This window comes from Pristiophorus japonicus, chromosome 9 (assembly GCF_044704955.1).
Source record: "Pristiophorus japonicus isolate sPriJap1 chromosome 9, sPriJap1.hap1, whole genome shotgun sequence".
Lineage (NCBI taxonomy): Eukaryota > Metazoa > Chordata > Chondrichthyes > Pristiophoridae > Pristiophorus > Pristiophorus japonicus.
The window spans coordinates 207,758,009-207,782,291 of NC_091985.1; the positions used below are offsets into that span (position 1 = coordinate 207,758,009).

Below are 24,283 nucleotides of genomic sequence, written 5' to 3' on the forward strand. Positions count from 1 at the left end.
TTTGTAAGTCTTGGTGCAAAGTGCAGGTCCTCTTAGCTTCCTTGTATTTTTTATTTGTTATTGAATGCTTATTATTGTGCTTTATTTAGTGCTTGGTGCTTTAAATGTACTGTTTTGTTGAGTGCTTACTGCTTTAAATGTACTTATGCTTTTTTAATGTTGTTGTGAAGGTGTTTAGTGCTTTTCAAAATCCTCTCTCTTCCCACGCCCCCCGCCCCCCTCCATCTCTGGCTACCTGCGCTGATTTCTTAAATCTCCGCAAGGTTTTTCTGAGCGTACAAAAGTGGCCACATACGCTAGACTAAATTAGTTTGGAGTAACTTTTCGCTGGCTAAACTTGTTTGAATGGCCAAAACAGACGTAAGTGGCTGGTAACACCCACTTTTGAAAAAAAAACTGAACTAAAAAGAAACTGAACTAACTCACTTAAACTGGAGCAAAGTAATTGGGGAGAATTGCGATTTTTAAGATACTCCAAAAAAAATAGTTGCTCCAAAAAAATAGGAGCAACGCCTGGGGAAACTGGGCCCAAAGAAACTAGGATTGTCTGTCCTCAATTTCTATCCTGCACTTCCAGTGCTGACTTTTGTAAACTCCTTTTACAGGATATTAGAAAAGGAGGATTTACAGACGGGAAACTCGAACCAATCATATCAAGATCTGACAGAGTCATTCGATTCACCTGAATATCATCGTCCTTTGAATGTGGAAGGAGAAACATTTCTCTGTTCTGTCTGTGGGAAAAGATTTCAAACATTAGTGTGACTGGAAAAGCACTGAGACACACATACCCGAGTGAGAGTGTTCCAGTGCACTGACTGTGGAAAGAGCTTTAACCAGTTACACAGCCTGAAAAATCATCGCACCATTCACAGTGGGGAGAAACTGTAAACGTGTTGTGTGTGTGGACGAGGCTTCAACTGATCATCCAACCTGGAGAGACACAAGGACACCCGAACCATGGAGAAACCGTGGGAATGTGGGGACTGTGGGAAGGGATTCAATTGTCCCTCTGCGCTGGAAATTCATCGACGCCGTCACAATGGAGAGAGGCCATTCACCTGCCCCATGTGTGGGAAGGGATTCATTCATTCATCCAACCTGTTGGTACACCAGCGAATTCACACTGGGGAGAAGCCATTCAACTGTCCTGTGTGTGGGAAGGGATTCGCTTATTCAACCAGCCTGCTGGCACATGAGCGAATTCACACTGGGGAGAAGCCATTCACCTGCTCTGTGTGTGGGAAGGGATTCACTCATTCATCCAACCTCACTGAACACCAGCGTGTTCACACTGGGGAGAAGCCGTTTACTTGCCCCGTGTGTGGGAAGGGCTTCACTCAGTCAACCAACCTGCGGACACACCAACGCACTCACACTGAGAAGAGGCCGTTCACCTGCTCCGAGTGTGGGAAGGGATTCACTCGGTCATCTGACCTGCTGAAACACCAGCGAGTTCACAAGTGACTGCAGCGGTTGGACTCTGCTGTTATTGTTGCTGTTAATCACATCCAGGACTGAACCATGTTTGCTCGGACCGTTGGGGTTTGTTGCCGCTGGTGTAATTAATCCCTATAACTGGGCTGGAGTTTAATTTTCTGGATATCATAGAATCATAGAATGGTCACAGCACAGAAGGAGGCCTTTCGGACCGTCGAGCCCAGGCCTGCTCTCTGCAAGTCCCACTCCCCACCCTTTCCCTGTAGCCCTGCAAATGTTTTATTTCAGGTACTTATCAATTCCCTTTTTGAAAGCCACGATTGAATCTGCCTCCACCACCCTTTCAGGCCGTGCATTCCAGATCCTAACCACTCGCTGCTTAAAGAAAAGTTTTTTTCTCATGTCGCCTTTGGTTCTTTTGCCGATCACCTTGAATCTGTGTCCTCTGGTTCTCGACCCTTCCGCCAATGGGAATATTTTCTCTACTCTGTCCAGACCCCTCGTGATTTTAGAGCACCTCCATCAAATCTCCTCTCAATCTTATTTGTTCGAAGAAGAACAACCCCAGCTTCACCAGTCTATCCATGTAACTGAAGTCCCTCATCCCTGGAATCATTCTTGTAAATCTTTTCTGCACTCTCTGTCAAACAACTGTCAAATAAATCAGCTTTGTTTCCTACATACAGTGAGTCGATTCCTTGATTTCTCCAAGAGGAGACTAATTGATGTCCTGTTACCGACTGTTTCATTTTTGAGCCTTTTCTCCGTTGTTAAAGGAAGACTTGTATTTATAAAATGCTTTTCACGGCCTCTGTTTTAATGATGTTGGTTGAGGGATAAATGTTAGCCAGGACACCGGAGAGATCTCTTTTCTTCGAAATAGCATCATGGAATCTTTTACAACCACTTGAGAGGTCAGATGGTTCTGATTCTTTTTTTAAAATTCGTTCATGGGATGTAGGCGTCGCTGGTAAGGCCAGCATTTATTGCCCATCCATAATTGCCCTTGAGAAGATGGTGGGGAGCCACCTTCTTGAACTGCTGCAGTCTATCTGGTGATGGTACTCCCACAGTACTGTTAGGGAGGGAGTTCCAGGATTTTGACTCAGCGGCAATGAAGGAACGCCGATATGCTTCCAGATCAGGATGGTGTGTGACTTGGAGGGGAACGTGGAGGTGGTGGTGTTCCCATGCGCCTGCTGCCCTTGTAGGTGGTAGAGGTTGTGGGTTTGGGAGATGCTGCCGAAAAAGCCTTGGCGTGTTGCTGCAGTGTATCTTGTACATGGTAAACACTGCAGCCACGGTACGTTGATGATGGAGGGAGTGAATGTTTAAGGTGGTGGATGGGGTGCCAATCAAACGGGCTGCTTTGTCCTGGATGGTGTCGAGCTTCTTGAGTGTTGTTGGAGCTGCACTCATCCAGGCAAGTGGGGAGAATTCCATCACACTCCTGACTTGTGCCTTGTGGATAGTGAAAAGACTTTGGGGAGTCAGGAGGTCAGACATTCTCCATAGAATACCCAGTCTCTGACCTGCTCTTGTTACCACAGTATCTATGTGGCTGGTCCAGTTATGTTTCTGGTCAATGGTAACCCTGAGGATGTTGATGGTAGGGGATTCGGCTATGGTAATGCCATTGAATATTATGGGGCAGTGGTGTCTCGCTTGTTGGAGATAGTCATTGCCTGGCACTTTTGTGTCGCAAATGTTACGTGCCGGTTATCAGCCCAAGCCTGAATGTTTTCCAGGTCTTGCTGTATGCGGGCATGGACTGCTCCATTATCTGGGTAGTTGCGAATGGAACTGAACACTGTGTAGTCACCAGCGAACAGCCTCACTTCTGACCTTATGATGGAAGGAAGGTCATTGATGAAGCAATTGAAGATGTTTGGGCCTAGGACACTGCCCTGAGGAACTCCTGCAGCGATGTCCTGGGGCTGTGATGATTGACCTCCAACCAAGACAACCATCTTCCTTTGTGCTAGGTATGATTCCACCCAGTGGAGAGTTTTCCCCCTGATTCCCAGTGACTTCAGTTTTACTAGAGCTCCTTGATGCCATACTCGGTCAAATGCTGTCTTGATGGTGAGGGCAGTCCCTCTCACCTCACACCTTGAATTCAGCTCTTTTGTCCATGTTTGGACCAAGGCTGTGATGAGGTCTGGAGCCGAGTGGTCCTGGCGGAAGCCAAACTGGGTATCGGTGAGCAAGTGCCACTTGATAGCACTGTTGGCGACACCTTCCATCACTTTGCTGATGATTGAGAGTAGACTGATGGGGCGGTAATTGGCCGGATTGGATTTGTTGCTTTTTGTGGACAGGACATACCTGGGCAGTTTTCTACATTGTCGCATAGATGCCAGTGTTGTAGCTGTACTGGAACAGCTAGGCTACAAGCGCGGCTAGTTCTGGAGCACAAGTCTTCAGCACAACAGCTGGTATGTTGTCGGAGCCCTTAGCCTTTGCTGTATCCAATGCATTCAGCCGTTTGTGATTTGAATTGGCTGAAGACTGGCTTCTGTGATGGTGGAGACCTTAGGAGGAGGCCGATATGGATCATCCTCTCGACACTTCTGACTGAAGATGGTTGTAAACACCAGCCTTGCCTTCTCAGAAGATCAAGATGTAGAATCAGTTTGGGTGGAGATAAGAAATCACTGGTGGGAGTAGTCTATAGGCCCCCTAACAGTGACTACACTGTAGGACAGCGTATAAATCAACAAAAAATGGAGGCTTGTAAGAAATACTGTAATAATCATGGGCGATTTTAATCTTCATTTTGATTGGACAAATTAAATTGGCAAAGATAGCCTTGAGGAAGAGTTCATAGAGTGTATTCAGGATGTTTTCTTTGAACAATACAATGTGGAACTAAGCAGGAAGAAGACTATTTTAGATCTGGTAAGTGTAATGTGACTGGATTAATTAATGATCTCATCGTAAAGGATCCTCTTGGGAAGAGTGATCGTAACATGGTATAATTTCAAATTTGGTTTGAGGCTGAGAAACTTGGGTTTCAGACTAGTGCCCTGAACTTAAATAAAGGCAATTACAAAGGAAGGGTAAGACGGTAGATAAGCAGTGGAAACATTTAAGGAGATATTTTATTACTCTCAGCAAAGATGTATTCCAGTGAGAAAGAAAGACTCTGAAGAAGGATGAACCATCCATGGCTAACTAAGAAGTAAAGGGTGGTATCAAATTGAAAACAAAGGCATACAATGTTGCGAAGATTAGTGGAAGGCCAGAAGATTGGGAACTTTTTAGAAAAGAGCAAAAGACAACAAAGAAAGAAAAAAGGGAAAGGAGATAGATTGAGAGTAAACTAGCAAGAAATATAAAAAGAGACAGTAAGAGATTCTACAGGTATATAAAAAGGAAGAGAGTAGCTAAGTTGGTCCCATAGAGAATGAGACTAGGGAATTAATAATGGGAAACAGGGAAAGGGCAAAAAATGTGAACAAATATTTTGTATCGGTCTTCACTGCAGAAGACACTAAAAGCATCCCAGTAATGGATAATCAAGGGGCTATGGGGAGGGGACAAGGTGGACAAGTCCCCTGGACCTAATGGCCTGCATCCTATGGTATTAAAAGAAGTGGCTACAGAGATGGTGGCTGCATTTGTTGTAATCTGCCAAAAATCCCTGGATCCTGGAGAGGTCCCAGCGAATTGGAAAACAGCAAATGTAATTCCGCTATTTAAGAAAGGAGGGAGACAGAAAGCAGGAAACTGGTAGCCTAACATCAGTCATTGGGAACATGCTGGAGTCCATTATGGAGGAAGTAGCAGCAGGACATTTAGAAAATCATGATAGTCAAGCCGAGTCAGCATGGTTTTATGAAAGGGAAATCATGTTTGACAAATTTGTTGGTGTTCTTTGAGGATGTAATGAGCAGAGTGAATAAAGGGGAACCAGTAGATGCAGAGGAATTAAAGGAAATGATTATTAGTAAGAAAATAGTGCTGGAGAAACTAATGGGACTGAAGCAGATAAATCCCCAGGGCCTGATGATCTGCATCCCAGAGTATTAAAAGAGGTAGCCATGGAAATAGTAGATGTATTGGTTGTCATCTTCCAAAATCGTATAGATTATGGAACAGTTCCTGCAGATTGGAGGGTGGCAAATGTAACCCCACTATTTAAAAAAGGAGGGAGAGAGAAAACGGGGAACTACAGACCGGTTAGCCTAACATCAGTAGTAGGGAAAATGCTAGAGTCTATTATAAAGGATGTGATAACGGCACACTTGGATAATATCAGCGGGATTAAACAAAGTCAGCATGGATTTATGAAAGGAAAATCATGTTTGACAAACCTACTGGAGTTTTTTGAGAATGTAACTGATAGAATAGATAAGGGAGAACCAGTGGATGTAGTGTATTTGGATTTTCAGAAGGCCTTTGATAAAGTTCCACACAAGAGGTTAGTGTGCAAAATTAAAGCACATAAGATTGGGGGTAATGTATTGGCATGGATTGGAAATTGGTTAACTGACAAGAAACAGAGAGTAGGAATAAACGGGTCTTTTTTGGGGTGGCGGGCAGTGATTAGTGGCGTATGACAGGGATCAGTGCTTGGGCCCCAGCTATTCACAATATATATAAATGATTTGGATGAGGGAACCAAATGTAATATTTCCAAGTTTGCTGATGACACAAAACTAGGTGAGATTGTGAGTTGTAAAGGAGACTGTATCCCCGCCCAGTAATTTTGACACTCACCCAGAGTTTCATATATCTCATATTAAAAGTTATAAAATATTTAATAATTCCCATATTCCTGCAGCGACTACACCCCAAAAGTATTTCATTGGCTTTGAGAAGATCGGTGGTCGTGAAAGGCACTATATAAATCCAAATTTTTCTTTCCATTAATTAAATAGCTGAAATCATTTCCCAACCAAACACTCCACACTCCCATCCACAGATCACTGCTCTCTCTGTGAGGCGGTGTGTGGCTCTTAGAAGAGCCTTTATGTTGTGCTTGGGGGAAAGAGTCGAGTTTTTCAGCCGCCGAATCCATAGAGAGTGCGGCCCTGCCGCTTCAGAGCGTATACCACATCCATGGCAGTGACCGTCTTGCGCTTGGCGTGCTCAGTGTAGGTGACTGCATCCCTGATCACATTCTCCAGGAAAACCTTCAGCACCCCGCGGGTCTCCTCGTAGATCAGTCCCAAGATCCGCTTGACACCGCCACGGCGAGCCAGGCGGAGGATGGCTGGTTTGGTGATGCCCTGGATGTTATCACGGAGCACTTTACGGTGCCGCTTAGCTCCACCTTTACCCAGTCCTTTGCCTCCTTTACCTCGACCAGACATGATGATGCTTCACTCAAACTGCCGCTGAATGAGAAGCGAACTGCTTCCAGCTCCTTTTATAGAGCCGGAGCCGACCTGACTGAGAGAGCGCAGAGTGAGAGAGGGGACAGAGTGAGAGATTAAACACAGAGCGGGAAGAGAGGAGACAGAGTTAAGGTTGACAGACAGAGCAGAGAGCGGCCCCTGATCTTCCAGCTCCGCCTCCAGCTTTCTGCAGCTACCAATTTCAAACCATTTTCCGACAATAGAACCGAAACACAGCGCTCCGCACAAACCCTTACAGACTCTGAATTCATCTTCAAGGCTTCCAGGAACCAGAAGCTTTTAAATATGATCCCGTTACAATTGACAATTACGAATATTTCCGCCTATATCGTCCGTTCGCTGTCAATCTCAGACCGTGTTCCACGCTTCCCCTCACAGACGGGTTCAGCAATTTACAAATGCCTTATTCCAGCTGATTTGGAGAATGTGGTGTTTGGGGTTTGAGTTGTGAGGTGGGGTATGTCCGCCAGTATCACTGTCTCACAGATTCTCCCCCTGAATCTGTGAAATGACAATGACCAGGAACTGAGACTGGAGCCGAACACATTCCCAGTTACAGTGAGGCCCGGGCCGGACATCTCATGCCAGGGACTGTGGCTCTCGTATTGCACTGTTCAGCCATCTAAGGAATACTTTTAAGAGTGGAAGCAAGTCTTCCTCAATTCCGAGGGACTGCCGATGATGATCCCTCGAAATTGAGGAATATTTGCTTCCACTCTGAAAGTGAGTTCTTAGGTGACTGAACAGTCCAATACGGGAATTACAGTCTCTCACAGGTGAGACAGACAGTCGTTGAAGGAAAGGGTGGGTGGGATTGGTTTGCCGCACGCTCCTTCTGTTGCCTGCGCTTGGTTTCTGCATGCTCTCGGCGATGAGACTTGAGATGCTCAGCGCCCTCCTGGATGCACTTCCTCCACTTTGGGCGGTCTTTGGTCAGGGACTCCGAGGTATCAGTGGGGATGTTGCACTTTATCAAGGAGGCTTTGAAGGTGTCCTTGAAATGTTTCCTCTGCCCACCTTGGGCTCGCTTGCCGTGTAGGAATTCCGAGTAGAGCGCTTGCTTTGGGAGTCTTGTGTCAGGCATGCAAACAATGTGGCCCGCCCAACGGAGCTGGTCGAGTGTGGTCAGTGCTTCGATGCTGGGGATGTTGGCCTGATTGAGGATGCTAATGTTGGTGCATCTGTCCTCCCAGGGGATTTGCAGGATCTTGCGGAGACATCGTTGGTGGTATTTCTCCAGCGATTTCCATTGAGATCCATGGCGAGCCCCTGGACAACTTGGACCACTTTCCATACTTGGGAGCCTATTATCAGCAAGGGCAGACATCAACGACGAGATTCAACACCACCTCCAGTGCGCCAGCGCAGCCTTTAGCCGCCTGAGAAAAAGAGTGTTCAAAGATCAAGCCCTCAAATCTGCCACCAAGCTCATGGTCAACAGGGCAGTAGTGCTACCCGCCCTCCTGTGTGGCTCAGAGACGTGGACCATATAACAGTAGACACACACTATCACTCACACAATGTTCACATCTGCACATTCACAACACAAACTGTCCCAGATTTACAGCTCCCAGCACAGGGTTTCCTCTCTGCTCGGCCTGTGCTGCCGATTCTCGGGGTTAGTTGTAGTTTCCCAGCTCAGTAAGTGTTAAACACTCTGGGGCCAGCGCTCCTCAGTGTCTGTTCCCCAGATTCAGGGGCAGAAGCCAATCACAGCAGTGGCTGGCTTAACCCATATCTGCTTAAAGTTATATTGTTCACATGCAGAAATATGTTTAATTTATCTGAAAATACAAATTATGTACTCTCCAGCCTCTCTTTGTCTCTCTGTCCTTCGAAACTGAGGGACATTTAACAGTAACTGATGACCTATCCATCCCATACTCATCACCCAGAGATTGCTATCAGAGAGCGGCAGAGATAGACACCCTAAACACGCGAACTATGTCTCCATATTATGCTCAATACTACTATCACACATTCATGTACCGCACCAGCGGAAGATAGAGAGAGACAGGCAAATATCAGTCTTGCACATTGTATTGATGCTTCCATCTTTCGCTCAGTAACAGTGCCACACTGTCATGTATAGCACCAGGGAGAGAATAGAAACAGTATCAGGGTTGTACTTCCAACAGTGTTTCCACAACACGCTAAATAACAGTATCCCACCTTCGCAAACAGTACAAGAGAAGTGGGATAGCAACAGAGGGAGAGAGGGGCGGGGCGGGGAACAGCAGAGTGCTGAGAGAGAGACAGGGGAGTGCAAGGCAGGGCGGTGAGACACAGAAACATGCACAGTATCAGTTCCAGACTGACCAGTGAGGTCCGGTTTTATCCTGAAAGATCCCATTGGAAAGACAGAAGATGCAGTCCCCTCTCTCACTGATATTGTACCACAGACAGACACATTATTAATCTCACACTGCGGGACAGTGTCAGAGAGTGAGAGAAACAAGGTCCCACGTTTAACCCTTGCTTGCCTGTTGTACTCTCTGTAATCTTGCAGCTCAGGGCCATTCAGTATTACTCTCAGTGACCGAGTGTTTCACTCTGATTAAATTAATCTGGGACAGTTTCTGTCAGATATTAACTCCTGCACAGTCCCAGCAAACACTCCTACTCCCCCGTCCCTCCGATGTTTCTGCAGGATTGCTTTGTGAAGACGGGCTCACGAAGAGAAAAACACCCTGCATGGAATGATCCCAAATTGAGCATCTCAAAGGGCCAAGGTCCCCAGCTTGAAACATTCTCTGTCCTTGCCCCCCAGGCCCAGTTCCTTTGCTCAGATTCTGATAAAAGTAAATCGGGAAAAGTTCACTTTGATTTTTAAAGGCTGAATTATTGCAGCGAGCTGCGCATGCGGGGATAAGTCCCGCCCCATGTGTCGATGTCCAGTGAGCAGAAGAGCACATGCGCCCTCCCCTCCCCCAGCCCTGCCTGTGAGCGCCATTCACTCAGTGAGCAGAAGAAGATGGTTTAAACAGCCGGGCCCCGGGGTAAGGCAGTGAGCAGCAGCCTCCTTATAGCAGCACATCGCTTTGGGAGTGTGTCCGCAGATGGGCTCAGAGATCGGCACTGAGTCTGGGGGGAGTCGGGATCTGTGTAACAGGCGGAGTCGAGCAAGAACTGGTCTCAGTGCGTGGGGGAAGGGAGAGGCCATTCTCGGGCTGTGTGTGGACAGCGTGTGTCCCGGGTAAGGGAGACAGAATGGGAAGGATCTGTTGTTTACAATCATTGTTGCTTTCTCCCTCCAAACCAGTAGTGAACGTTCCTGCTTCAGTTCCAGTCTCACCATGTTTGTTGTCATTGGGCAGTGGAAGCAGAGCCGGACACTGAGGATTTATACAAGGAGCATCTATTGCAGGCACCGGGTGAGAAATGTGAAGGACATGTTTTAAACAGCGGCTTTGTTTTTGGTTGAACGGTTAGTGCCCTGGGAGAGGGGAGTAGCAATCTGAGCTGTGTAAAAGTCCGTGCTCCATCGGGTCGTCCCATTCCTGAAGCAGGGCAGGGGTTGGGTTGTGTCTGGATGTCAGTAAATTGCTGTAAATCTGCCCAACACACTTGGTGTGCAGAAGCCGAGTGCTGCAGTACTGCAGTGGAGTCAGACACTGACACTGTTTGTATCGCTGGCTTTTCTTTGTGAATGTTCATAATGAATATTAATTGAACGATTACATTCATCACTTTAGTCTTTTCTACTTCTCCTGTTCTTGAATGATCAGAGATACCTTTTCTTCCTACAGGCAAGGAATTGAAGGAACCGGAACAGATGTGAAGTTTCCTCCACCTGAGACATAAGGAACAGTGCAACCGGCTCCTTGTACACACAGTAGGTACGGTATTACTCAGAGGACGAAACCAGGGAATTGGTGATGGGGTACATGGAGATGGCAGAAACTCTGACCAAATATTTTGTATCAGTCTTTACGGTAGAGGATACTCAAAATATCCCAACAGTGGATAGTCAAGGGAATTATGGGGGGGCGAAGGTGGGGGGGACATATAACAATCACTCAGGAGGTGGTAAATGCCCTGGACCCGATGGCTTGCATCCTAGGGTCTTAAGAGAAGTAGCGGCAGAGATAGTGTATGCATTGATTGTAATTTACCAAAATTCCCTGGATTCTGGGGAGGTCCCAGCAGATTGGAAAACTGCAAATGTAACACCCCTTTTCAAAAAAGGAGGCAGACAAAAAGCAGGAAAATATAGACCAGTTAGCCTAACATCTGTGGTTGGGAAAAAGTTGGAGTCCATTATTAAAGCAGTACCAGGTCATTTGGAAAAGCAATTCAGTCAGGCAGAGTCAGCATGGATTTATGAAGGGGAAGTCATGTTTGAAAAATTTGTTGGAGTTCTTTGAGGATGTAACGAACAGGGTGGATAAAGGGAAACCAGTGGATATGGTGTATTTGGACTTCCAGAAGGCACTTGACAAGGCGCCACATAAAGGGCTACTGCACAAGATAAAAGTTCACAGGATTGGGGGAAATATATTAGCATGGATAGAGGATTGGCTAACGAACAGAAAACTGAAAGTCAGGATAAGTGATCATTCTCTGGTTGGCAACTAGTGGGGTGCCGCAGGGATCAGTGCTGGGACCCCAACTATTTACAATCTATATTAACGACTTGGAAGAAGGGACTGAATGTAACGTGGCCAAGTTTGCTGATGATACAAAGATGGGAGGAAGAGCAATGTGTGAGGAGGACACAAAAGGACATAGACAGACTACGTGAGTGGGCAAAAATTTGGCAGATGGAGTATAATGTTGGAAAGTGTGAAGTTATGCACTTTGGCAGAAAAAAATCAAAGAGCAAGTTATTATTTAAATGGGGAACAATTGCAAAGTGCTGCAGTACAGCGGGACCTCGGGGTCCTGGTGCCTGAAACACAAAAGGTTAGTATGCAGGTACAGCAAGTGATCAGGAAGGCCAATGGAACCTTGGACTTTATTGCAAAGGGGATGGAGTATAAATGCAGGGAAGTCTTGCTACAGTTATACAGGGTAGTGGTGAGGCCATACCTGGAATACTGTGTATAATTTTGGTTTCCATATTTACGAAAGGATATACTTGCTTTGGATGCAGTTCAGAGAAGGTTCACTTGGTTGATTCCGGAGATGAGGGCGTTGACTTATGAGGAAAGGTTGAGTAGGTTTGCCTCTACTCATTGGAATTTGGGTGATCTTATCGAAACGTATAAGATTTATGAGGGGGCAGAGAGGATGGTTCCACTGATAGGGGAGACTAGAACTAGGGGGCATAATCTTAGAATAAAGGGCCGCCCATTTAAAACTGAGATGAGGAATTTCTTCTCTCAGAAGGTTCTAAATCTGTGGCATTCGCTGCCTCAGAGAGCTGTGGAAGCTGGGTCATTGAATAAATTTAAGGCAGAGATGGACAGTTACTTAACCAATAAGTAAATAAGGGGTTATGGAGAGCGGGCAGGGAAGTGCACCTGAGTCCATGATCAGATCAGCCATGATCGTTTTAAATGGCGGAGAAGGCTCGAGGGGCAGTATGGCCTACTCCTGCTCCTATTTCTTATGTTCTTATTATCAATTCCACACTCACAGACAGCAGAAGTAGTCAGTCCCGCAATGATCCCAATTTCCAGATATACATTTTCAATCCAGCAATCAAACAGAGCAGGAGAGACAGAAGTTGTTAACATTTCACCATAACTCAGTACTGTTCACAGGTAGATACATCAATCCCAGTCCAAAAACACACCCATTATCAGCTGGAAAGGCATGCTGTTAATCTCAATAGTGCAGCCTTTGTGACAAATTAACTATCAGGGAGAATAGACAAATCGTATCTGAAAGGTATAGAATAAATCCATATCATATACACCAGACTGCAGACTTATCTACACATTACATACCCGTCCAAAAATCTCATGAAGATTCAGACTGAAAGATACAGAATGTATCCCACAATCACTAACAGTACCAGAGACTGAGAGATACAGAATGAATCCAACACTCACTGTACCAGAGACTGAGAGATACAGAATGAATCCCAGACTCACTCACTGTACCAGAGACTGAGAGATACAGAATGAATCCCAGACTCACTGTACCAGAGACTGAGAGATACAGAGTGAATCCCAGACTCACTCACTGTACCAGAGACTGAGAGATACAGAATCAATACCACCTCCATAAACTGTACCAGAGACTGAGAGATATAGAATGAGCCCACATTCACAAACTATACCAGAAGCTGACAGACAATGAACGAATTCAACATTTACATTAAGTGGCAAATACCGATTAAAGCATGATTAATCCCACACTCAACTATTTACAATCTATATTAATGACTTGGATGAAGGGACCGATTGCAATGTAGCCAAGTTTGCTGATGATACAAAGGTGGGTGGGAAAGCAAGTTGTGAGGAGTACACACAAAATCTGCAAAGGGATATAGACAGGCTAAGTGAGTGGGCAAAAATTTGGCAGATGGAGTATAATGTGGGAAGATGTGAGGTTATCCATTTTGGCAGAAAAAATAGAAAAGCAAATTATAATTTAAATGGAGAAAAATTGCAAAGTGCTACAGTACAGAAAGACCTAAGGATCCTTGTGCATGAAACACAAAAGTTAGTATGCAGGAACAGCAAGTAATCAGGAAGGCAAATGGAATGTTGGCATTTATTACAAGGGGATAGAGTATAAAAGCAGAGAATTCCTGCTGCAACTGTACAGGGTATTGGTGAGGCCACACCTGGAGTACTGCGTACAGTTTTGGTCTCCATATTGAAGGAAGGATATACTTGCAATGGAGGCAGTTCAGAGAAGGTTCACTAGGTTGATTCTGGAGCTGAGGGGGTTGACTTATGAAAATAGGTTGAGTAGGTTGGGCCTGTACTCATTGGAGTTCAGAAGGATAAGAGGTGATCTTATTGAAACATATAAGATAATGAGGGGGCTTGACAAGGTGGATGCAGTGAGGATATTCCACTAAAATTTCAGAATAAGAGGCCGCCCATTTAAAACTGATATAAGGAGGGATTTCTTCTCTGAGGGTTGTAAATCTGTGGAATTCTCTGCCCCAAATGCTGTGGAGGTTGGGTCATTGAATATATTTAAGGTGGAGATAGACAGATTTTTGAGCGATAAGGGAATAAAGGGTTGTGGGGAACTGGCAGGGAAGTGGAGCTGAGTCCATGATCAGATAAGCCTTGATCTTATTAAATGGCAGAGCAGGCTCGAGGAGCCAAATGGCCTACTCCTGCTCCTATTTCTTATGTTGTTCTTATGTTCTTAATGTAATAATTACCAGATAAACTGTTTTTGTTATGTTGATTGATAAATATTGCCAGGACACCGGGATAACTCCCTTGCTCTTCTTCAAAATAGTGCCATGGGATCTTTTATGTCCACCAGAGATAACAGGTGGTGCCTTGGTTTAATGTCTCATCTGAAAGGCGGCATCTCCGACTGTGCGGCACTCCGTCAGTACTGCACTGGAGTGTCAGCCTAGATTTTTGTGCTCAAGTCCCTGGAGTGGTACTTCAACCCACAACCTTCTGACTCAGAGGTGAGAGTGCTACCCACTGAGCCATGGCTGAACCCTCAGCTAAGGGAAATAGGTCCTTGCTATCCACTCTATTCAGGCCCCTCATAACGTTATACACCTCAATTAGGTCTCCCTTCTAAACCTTCTACCAATAAATCTATTGACCCCTCCGTGAAGGAAAATAGGTACTTCATATCCACTCTATCTAGGCCCCTCATAATTTTATACACCTCAATGAGGTCCCCCCTCTGCCTCCTCTGTTCCAAAGAAAACAACCCCAGCCGATCCAACCTTTTCTCATAGCTAAAATTCTCCAGTCCAGGCAACATCCTCGTAAATGTTTTTACCCTCTGGTGCAATCACATCTTTCCTGTAATGTGGTGACTTGAACTGCACACAGTACTCTTGTAGCCTAAATAGTATTTTATACAGTTCACGCATAACCTCCCTGCTCTTACATTCTATGCCGAGGCTAATAAAGTCAAGTATTGCAAATGCCTTCTTAACCACTTTATCCACCTGTGCTGCTACCTTCAGGGATCTGTGGACATGCACTCCAAAGTCCCTCTGTTCCTCTACACTTCTCAATGTCCAACCATTTAATGTGAATTCCCTTGTCTTGTTAGCCCTCCCCAAATGCATTACCTCACACTTCTCCGGATTAAGTTCCATTTGTAACTGTTCTGCCCACCTGACCAGTCCATTGATATCTTCCTGCAGCCCATTACGCTTTGCTTTCTATCCTTGAGCCAATTTTGGATCCAACTTTGCCTTGGATCCCATGGGCTTTTATTTTGGTGACCAGTATGGCATGTGGGACCTCATCAAAAGCCTTGTTAAAATACATATACACTCCATCAAATGCACTACCCCCATCGACCCTCCCAGTTACCTCTATGGTAGATCTATCCAGTTAGTTCCACTCCCCTGATCTTTCCTAATAGCTCTGTAAATATTTTCCCTTCAGTATTTATCCAATTCACTTTTGAAAGTTACTATTGAATCTGCGTCCACCACCCTTTCAGGCAGTGCATTCCAGATTGCAACAACTCGCTGCTTATAAAATGTTTCCTCATGTCGCCTCTGCTTCTTTTGCCAATCACCTTATTCTGTCTCCTCAGCTTACCAACCCTTCTGCCACTGGAAAAGTTTCTCCTTATTTAGTCTATTAAAACCATTCATGATTTTGAACACTGTAATGAAATCTTCTCTTAAACTTTTCTGCTCCAAGGAGAATAACTGCAGCTTCTCCGATATCTCCAAATAACTGAGGTCCCTCATCCTTGGTACCATTCTAGTAAATCTAAGGCATAGACATCCTTCTGAAAGTGTGGTGCCCACAGTTGAACACACTGTGCCAGCTGAGGCCTAACCAGTGTTTTATAAAGGTTTAGTGTAACTAAACATCAAATGCTGATATTTCTGTGATGGGGTTTAGACGGGCGAGGTTTATCCAGTCAGTTGTATGTGAGCTGAAAGAAGCACACTTGGAGCAGAGAGCCAGGGACACGCTGTGTAACCGGGCACAGACACTCTGCACAGCCCACACATCACTTGTTTCGCACTTGGTGCAAAAGGAATATATTAATTGCAACAATTCATTTGATTTGATTTTAAATAGTTTTGTTTAATCATGCTTCTGTAATTTTATTTCTTAATTCAGCTTCATGGCCTGATTTATTTTCTTCCTCTGAGATCCTCAACTTTATCTGGCAGCGTAATGTTGGCGAGTGGTGATTGATTGCCCTGGGAACCAACAGGAAGAGAGCTCGGAGGGCGGAGGGCCCAGGGAGCAGTGTGTTCTGCAACCAATCGCGGTGCTTGAGGGGTGGATCCTGAACCGGCCTGTCAGGTGAGTCAGTGTGAACCCCTGTTAAATAATTTATCTTTTAAAAATGTAATCAAGATTTCTTTTTATCAACCAAACAGTTTAACATTTGTCAGTATTTTGTTTTCCTGTAGTTCCTGTTATGAGTTTCAGACACTTCACTGTCATGTGGACCAAGTGTTTGATGATCATTCAGTTCCCTCTTTCTATGTCACTGTTAGTTAAAGATACTGAGATTGTTTTCCCCTCATTATACATCTGCAGTAGTTAAAGTAGAATCCTTCCTGTTAGCAGTGAGTCACATTCTGCACTGGGGGAGACGGCTGGTGGCATCAGCCTTTAAAATTCTCATCCTCTTGTTCAAATCCCTCCACGATCTCGCACCTCCCTATCTCGTTATCTCCTCCAGCCCACCTCTTAATAGGCTGGGTTTCTTTTCTTTGGAACAGAGGAGGCTGAAACATAGAAACATAGAAAATAGGTGCAGGAGTAGGCCATTCGGCCCTTCGAGCCTGCACCACCATTCAATGAGTTCATGGCTGAACATGCAACTTTAGTACCCCATTCCTGCTTTCTCGCTATACCCCTTGATCCCCCGAGTAGTAAGGACTACATCTAACTCCTTTTTGAATATATTTAGTGAATTGGCCTCAACAACTTTCTGTGGTAGAGAATTCCACAGGTTCACCACTATATGGGTGAAGACGTTTCTCCTCGTCTCGGTTCTAAATGGCTTACCCCTTATCCTTAGACTGTGTCCCCTGGTTCTGGACTTCCCCAACATTGGGAACATTCTTCCTGCATCTAACGTGCCTAAACCCGTCAGAATTTTAAACATTTCTATGAGATCCCCTCTCATTCTTCTGAACTCCAGTAATACAAGCCCAGTTGATCCAGTCTTTCTTGATATGTCAGTCCTGCCATCCCGGGAATCAGTATGGGGAACCTTCGCTGTACTCCCTCAATAGCAAGAATGTCCTTCCTCAAGTTAGGAGACCAAAACTGTACACAATACTCCAGGTGTGGCCTCACCAAGGCCCTGTACAACTGTAGTAACACCTCCCTACCCCTGTACTCAAATCTCCTCGCTATGAAGGCCAACATGCCGTTTGCTTTTTTAACCGCCTGCTGGATCTGCATGCCAACCTTCAATGACTGATGTACCATGACACCCAGCTCTCGTTGCACCTCCCCTTTTCCTAATCTGTCACCATTCAGATAATAGTCTGTCTCTGTTTTTATCACCAAAGTGGATAACCTCACATTTATCCACATTATACTTCATCTGCCATGCATTTGCCCACTCACCTAACCTATCCAAGTCACTCTGCAGCCTCATAGCATCCTCCTCGCAGCTCACACTGCCACCCAACTTAGTGTCATCCGCAAATTTTGGGATACTACATTTAATCCCCTCGTCTAAATCATTAATGTACAATGTAAACAGCTGGGGCCCCAGCACAGAACCTTGCGGTACCCCACTAGTCATTGCCCGCCATTCTGAAAAGTACCCATTTACTCCTACTCTTTGCTTCTTGTCTGCCAACCAGTTCTCAATCAATGTCAGCACACTACCCCCAACCCCATGTGCTTTAACTTTGCACATTAATCTCTTGTGTGGGACTTTGTCGAAAGCCTTCTGAAAGTCCAAATACACCACATCAACTGGTTATCCCTTGTCCACTTTACTGGAAACATCCCCACAAGATTTGTCAAGCATGAGTTCCCTTTCACAAATCCATGCTGACTTGGACCTATCATGTCACCTCTTTCCAAATGCGTTGCTATGACATCCTTAATAATTGATTCCATCATTTTACCCACTACCGATGTCAGGCTGACCGGTCTATAATTCCCTGTTTTCTCTCTCCTCCTTTTTTAAAAAGTGGGGTTACATTGGCTACCCTCTACTCCATAGGAACTGATCCAGAGTCTATGGAATGTTGGAAAATGACTGTCATGCATCCGCTATTTCCAAGGCCACCTCCTTAAGTACTCTGGGATGCAGTCCATCAGGCCCTGGGGATTTATCGGCCTTCAATCCCATCAATTTCCCCAACACAATTTCCTGACTAATAAGGATTTCCCTCAGTTCCTCCTTCTTACTAGACCCTCTGACCCCTTTTATATCCGGAAGGTTGTTTGTGTCCTCCTTAGTGAATACCGAACCAAAGTACTTGTTCAATTGGTCTGCCATTTCTTTGTTCCACGTTATGACTTCCCCTGATTCTGACTGCAGGGGACCTACATTTGTCTTTACTAACCTTTTTCTCTTTACATATCTATAGAACTTTTGTAGTCTGTCTTAATGTTCCCTGCAAGCTTCCTCTCGTACCCTATTTTCCCTGCCCTAATCAAACCCTTTGTCCTCCTCTGCTGAGTTCTAAATTTCTCCCAGCCCCCGGGTTCGCTGCTATTTCTGGCCAATTTGTATGCCACTTCCTTGGCTTTAATACTATCCCTGATTTCCCTTGATAGCCACGGTTGAGCCACCTTCCCTTTTTTATTTTTACGCCAGACATGGATGTACAATTGTTATAGTGCATCCATGCGGTCTCTAAATGTCTGCCATTGCCCATCCACAGTCAACCCCTTAAATATCATTCGCCAATCTATCCTATACAATTCACGCCTCATACCTTCAAAGTTACCCTTCTTTAAGTTCTGGACCATGGTCTCTGAATTAACTGTTTCATTCTCCATCCTAATGTAGAATTCCACCATATTATGGTCACTCTTCCCCAAGGGGCCTCGCACAACGAGATTGCTAATTAATCCTCCCTCATTACACAACACCCAGTCTAAGATGGCCTCACCCCTAGTTAGTTCCTCGACATATTGGTCTAGAAAACCATCCCTTCTGGAGCCTGTGCGGGGAGGCAGAGGGAAGTGGAGGGGAGATGGGGGCAGGGGATGCGGGTAAGAGTGGTGGAGGTGGGGGGGGCGGAGAAACCCAGGGCAGGGGACGGGAGGGGCCACTTTGCAGCGGAGGTCTGGGGGGGGGGGGGGGGCGAAGTGTGTTGGAGGGGCGGGCTTGGGGGCTCTGTGCCTCGGTGTGGGGAGTGTTCGGAGTGGGGTGGACGGGTTGACTGCGCAGATGGCGGTTGATGGATGTGGTGTTGTTGGCGTGGCTCTGGGGTGGCCAGGGCTGGGGGCTCGACATCCGGGGGTGTTCGGCATTTGGGAAGGATTCTGACGGGATGGGGCGGGTTGGGTGCGGGGGGAGTGTTCCCGGTGTTGGGTGGGTCCGGAGCCGGGGTGGGGGTCATGGTCTTGGGATGGTGGTGGGCTGTTTGGGGCTGCGATGGGGAGAGACTTCTTCACTTGGGGAGTTGTTGGCCTGTGGGGTTCCCTGCCGCGGAGAGTTGTTGATGCCAGTTCATTGGATGTGTTCGGGAGGGAGTTGGATGTGGTCCTTGCGGCTGGGGGGGGTCGGGGGCTGTGGGGGGGGGCGGATGCTGGGGTGGGTGATCAGCCATGATCTTGTTGAATGGATGTGCAGGCTCGAAGGGCCGAATGGCCTACTCCTGCACCTATTTTCTATGTTTCTATTATGCACTCCAGGAAATCCTCTCCACCGTATTGCTTCCAGTTTGGTTAGCCCAATCTGTATGCATATTAAAGTCACCCATGATAACTGCTGCACCTTTATTGCATGCACCCCTAATTTCCTGTTTGATGCCCTCCCCAACATCACTACTACTGTTTGGAGATCTGTACACAACTCCCACTAACCTTTTTTGCCCTTTGGTGTTCTGCAGCTCTACCCATATAGATTCCACATCATCCAAGCTAATGTCCTTCCTAACTATTACATTAATCTCCTCTTTAACCAGCAATGCTACCCCACCTCCTTTTCCTTTTATTCTATCCTTCCTGAATGTTGAATACCCTTGGATGTTGAGTTCCCAGCCCTGATCATCCTGGAGCCACGTCTCTGTAATCCCAATCACATCATATCTGTTAACATCTATTTGCCCAGTTAATTCATCCACCTTATTACGGATACTCCTTGCATTAAGACACAAAGCCTTCAGGCTTGTTTTTTTAACACCCTTTGTCCTTTTAGAATTATGATGTAGTGTGGCCCTTTTTGTTTTTTGCCTTTGTTTACTCGGCCTTCCACTATTGCTTTTTACCTTTCCACCATCTGTTTCTGACTCCATATTACTTCGCCCTATCTCGCTGCATAGGTTCCCATCCCCCTGACGTATTAGTTTAAACACTCCCGAACTGCATTAGCAAATGTTACCCCCAGGACATCAGTTCCAGTCCTGCCCAAGTGCAGACCGTCCCTTTTCTACAGGTCCCACTTCCCCCAAAACTGGTTCCAATGTCCCAGGAATTTGAATCCCTCCCTCTTGCACCACTGCTCAAGCCACGTATTTAAAGGAGACCTTAATGAGGTGCATAAAATTATGAGGGGCCTAGATAGTGTGGATTTGAAGGACATAGAAACATAGAAAATAGGTGCAGGAGTAGGCCATTTGGCATTTCGAGCCTGCACCACCATTCAATATGATCATGGCTGATCATGCAACTTCAGCACCCCATTCTTGCTTTCTCTCCACATCTCTTGATCCGTTTTAGCCATAAGGGCCACCCTTTTGAATATACCTAATGAACTGGCCTCAACAACTTTCTATGGTAGAGAATTCCACAGGTTCACAATTCTGAGTGAAGAAGTTTCCCCTCATCTCGGTCCTAAATGGCTTATCCTTAGACTGTGACCCCTGGTTCTGGAGTTCCCCAACATCGGGAACATTCCTCCTGCATCTAACCTGTCCAATCCCGTCAGAATTTTATGTTTCTATGAGATCCCTCTCATTCTTCTAAATTCCAGTGAATATAAGCCTAGTCGATCCAGTCTTTCTTCATATGTCAGTCCTGCCATCCCAGGAATCAGTGTGGTGAACCTTCGCTGCACATCTCAATAGCAAGAATGTCCTTCCTCAGATTCGGGGACAAAAACTGTACACAATATTCAAGGTGTGGCCTCACCAAGGCTCTGTACAACTGCAGTAAGACCTCCCTGCTCCTATACTCAAATCCTCTTGCTATGAAGGCCAACATGCCATTTGCTGCCTTCACCGCCTACTGTACCTGCATGCCAACTTTCAATGACTGATGTACCATGTCACCCAGGTCTCGTTGCACCCCCCCTTTTCCTAATCTGTCACCATTCAGATAATATTTTAATAAGGATCTAATTCCCTTAGCAGAGGGGTCAACAACGAGGGGGCATAGATGTAAAGTAATTGGTAGGTGGTTTTGAGGGGAAATGTTTTCACCCAGAGGGTGGTGGGGGTCTGGAACTCACTGTCTGAAAGGGTGGTGGAGACAGAAACCCTCACCACATTTAAAAAGTTCTCGGATGTGCACTTTAAGTGCCGTAACCTACAAGGCTACGGACCTAGAGCTGGAAAGTGAGATTAGGCCGGATAGCTATTTGTCGGCCGGCGCAGACACGATGGGCCGAAATGGACTGCTTCCGTGCTGTAAATTTCTATGATTCTATAATGAGAAACAATTTTGAGTGTCAGAAGGGTCGGTAACCAGAGGACACAGATTTTAGGGGATTGGCAAATGAACTGGATGCTACATGTGGGGGGGAAATTAAGCAGTGAGTTGTCATGGCCCAGAATGCACTGCCTGAAAGGGTGGTGGAAGCAGATTCACTAGTTACTTTCAAAAGAGATAAATATTTGAGTTGGAAAGATTTGCAGGGTTATGAGGCAAGAGCAAGGAATTGGGACTAATTCTACAACTTAGGAGGGGTAAGAGAGGAAATAACTTTCCAGAGAAACTAGAACTGAGTGTTCAGAATTTCTATCTGGGTCTGGCAGGGCAGCTCAGTCTCATGTTTCAATGAAGATATCAATGGATTGGTCAACTGGGCGGAACAGTGGCAAAATGTGAAATCAAATATTCGACACACTGTGTTTGAAACAAAGATAATTTATTCAATATTTATACAGAATATTAATTTCCAGCTCGGGTATAGAGGTTAGTAAGATAATCAGAAACAAATAATAACTGCCAGAATGAATATGGTTCAGTGCTCAATGCACTATTCTATTCACTAATGGTGAGGTGATTACCCAGCATTCCCCATGGGGGAGAATGTGCTGCACCCAGACTACAGGAGCCCAGTGTGTCGGCGTGGGACCCACCTGGGTTTGGAGCATGCGAGGTGCGGTGTTCGGTGCACAGACAGAGGCCGCAGGCGGACAGATGCACGATTCTTTAGCGGGTAGGAAACGGAGGGGTGTGGGGGGGTAACGCACCCACGGGTGGGCTCCATCAACAACTGGTGTAGGCCGCAAGCCCCGAATGAGAACCCACAGCTCCCACGTTTGCAGCTCCGAGCCTTTTTCCTGTAAACAGTCCCAGGTTAAGACCGCCATCTTTGTAAAGGAAATCTGAGAGATTTGTGTGCTGCCATCTTGATTCATCGAGCGATAGCACTTCTGCACGTCCATATTTGTAAAGCAATAAAGAGTGGCTCCCAGTGACCAGGAGAGAAAATCATTGACTCATTGATTTTATTCTCATTCTGCACACGGGGGCTTTCTCAGCATCTCTCCTGAAGGTGCTGGTAAGTGCTGGGTTACAGTTTACAGCTTGCAGAATTGCAACAGGAGGGTCCCAGATTTGGCCCCTTGTGCTCAGAACTGTTCAAGTCCCACATCAGAGTCTTGAGCATTAAAATGCAGGCTGACACTCCAGTGCAGCACTGAGGGAGCGCCGCTCTGTCAGACATGTTAGCTTTCGGATGAAACGTTAAACCCAGGCTCCATCTGCTCTCTCGGGTGGATTTAAAAGATCCCATGACCCTATTTCGAAGAAGAGCAGGGGAGTTAACGCAGCGTCCTGGCCAATGAATATCCCTCAATCAACATCACTAAAATACATTATCGGGTCACTATCACATTGCTGTTTGTGGAAGCTTGCTGTGCACAAATTGGCTGCTGCATTTCCTACATTAAAATAGGAAATACAACACCTGCCCTTTCACCTCCTCTTTTCCCACTGTCCAGAGCCCCAAACACTCCTTCCAGGAAAAACAGTGATTTACTTGTCCAGTTTGAACACCTCTTATCCAGGACTCCCTTATCCAGCACCACCCCTCATCCGGCACCATTCCTGGCCACCAGGTGGCGCATGCGCAGAACACGACCCGTCAAAATCCTACTCACCAATATAATCTTTCTCCTCGATCGGCTGCACCTCCTCGTCGCCCTGCTGGAACTCCTGCAGCCACAGTCCTCTGGCTGGCCGCTCCTCCCCACAGCGCTCCCTCCGGGGGGGGGTCAGGACTCTTCAGGGCTCGCTGATTCTTGGAGGCCCGCTGGCCCGCCGACTCTTCAGCGCCCACTCAGGCCATCGTCCTGTCCTTTCACCCCCCATCCGGCAAAACCCCTCATCCGGCACTGGCTAGGTCCCAAGGGTGCCGGATAAGGGAGGGTCAACCTGTACTGCTTTGAATTTATGTATTCACTGCCACAAAACGGTCTCCTCTACATTGGAGAGACCAAACGTAGATTGGGTCATCGCATTGAGGAACATCTCCGTTCAGTCGCAAGTGTGACCCTAAGCTTCCGGTCGTTTGTCATTTTAATTCTCCGGGCCATTCCCACTCTGACCTCTCCATCCTCGGCCTCCACTGTTCTAATGAAGCACGAGGCACAGTATTTCATCTTTCGATTAGGCATTCTACCTTCCGGACTCAACATTGGGTTCAACAATTTCACTTCATAACCACTGCTCCCATTTTTTAGTACAGCAGCTGTTGGTAATGATTCTCCTATTGCCATTTATACCTCCTCAAGACCATATTTTGTTTCTTGGCCCATTACCATCTCCTTTTGCCTTGCTTTATCATCCCTTTTGTCAGTTAATCACTCCTGTCTTTCCTCCCCTCCCCTCTTTCCCTACCTCTGCGCTTAGTTAAAACCTGTTACATCTCTAACTTTTTCTAGTTCTGATGAAAGGAACGTGACTTGAAACGTTAACTCTGTTTTTCTCCACAGATGCCACCTGAGCATTTCCATTATTTTCTGTTTTATTTCAGGTTACCAGTGAGTGTAGAACTGAACCCAGCCAGACTTGGTA

At 46.1% G+C, this 24,283-nt stretch overlaps 2 protein-coding genes across 10 annotated transcripts in view; both read left to right on the forward strand.

The window, feature by feature from the left end:
• LOC139273549 (zinc finger protein 850-like) overlaps positions 1-24,283 on the forward strand; it is a 700,279-nt gene that overhangs the window by 494,862 nt on the left and 181,134 nt on the right. The window lies entirely within an intron of this gene.
• LOC139273517 (zinc finger protein 239-like) overlaps positions 1-24,283 on the forward strand; it is a 42,625-nt gene that overhangs the window by 9,829 nt on the left and 8,513 nt on the right. For 3 of the 9 annotated variants that reach the window (XM_070890432.1, XM_070890436.1, XM_070890439.1), the window contains 2 exons: positions 10,556-10,645; positions 16,004-16,192. Coding sequence is in view for 2 of the 9 variants with exons in the window: in XM_070890440.1 (XP_070746541.1) it covers positions 961-1,467 (507 nt within the window). In the remaining 7 variants the exon portion in view is untranslated. Of the gene's footprint in view, positions 1-605; positions 2,122-10,068; positions 10,181-10,555; positions 10,646-16,003; positions 16,193-24,283 lie in introns of those variants that run through there. The other 6 variants (XM_070890433.1, XM_070890435.1, XM_070890440.1 and 3 more) reach the window with 4 other exon arrangements.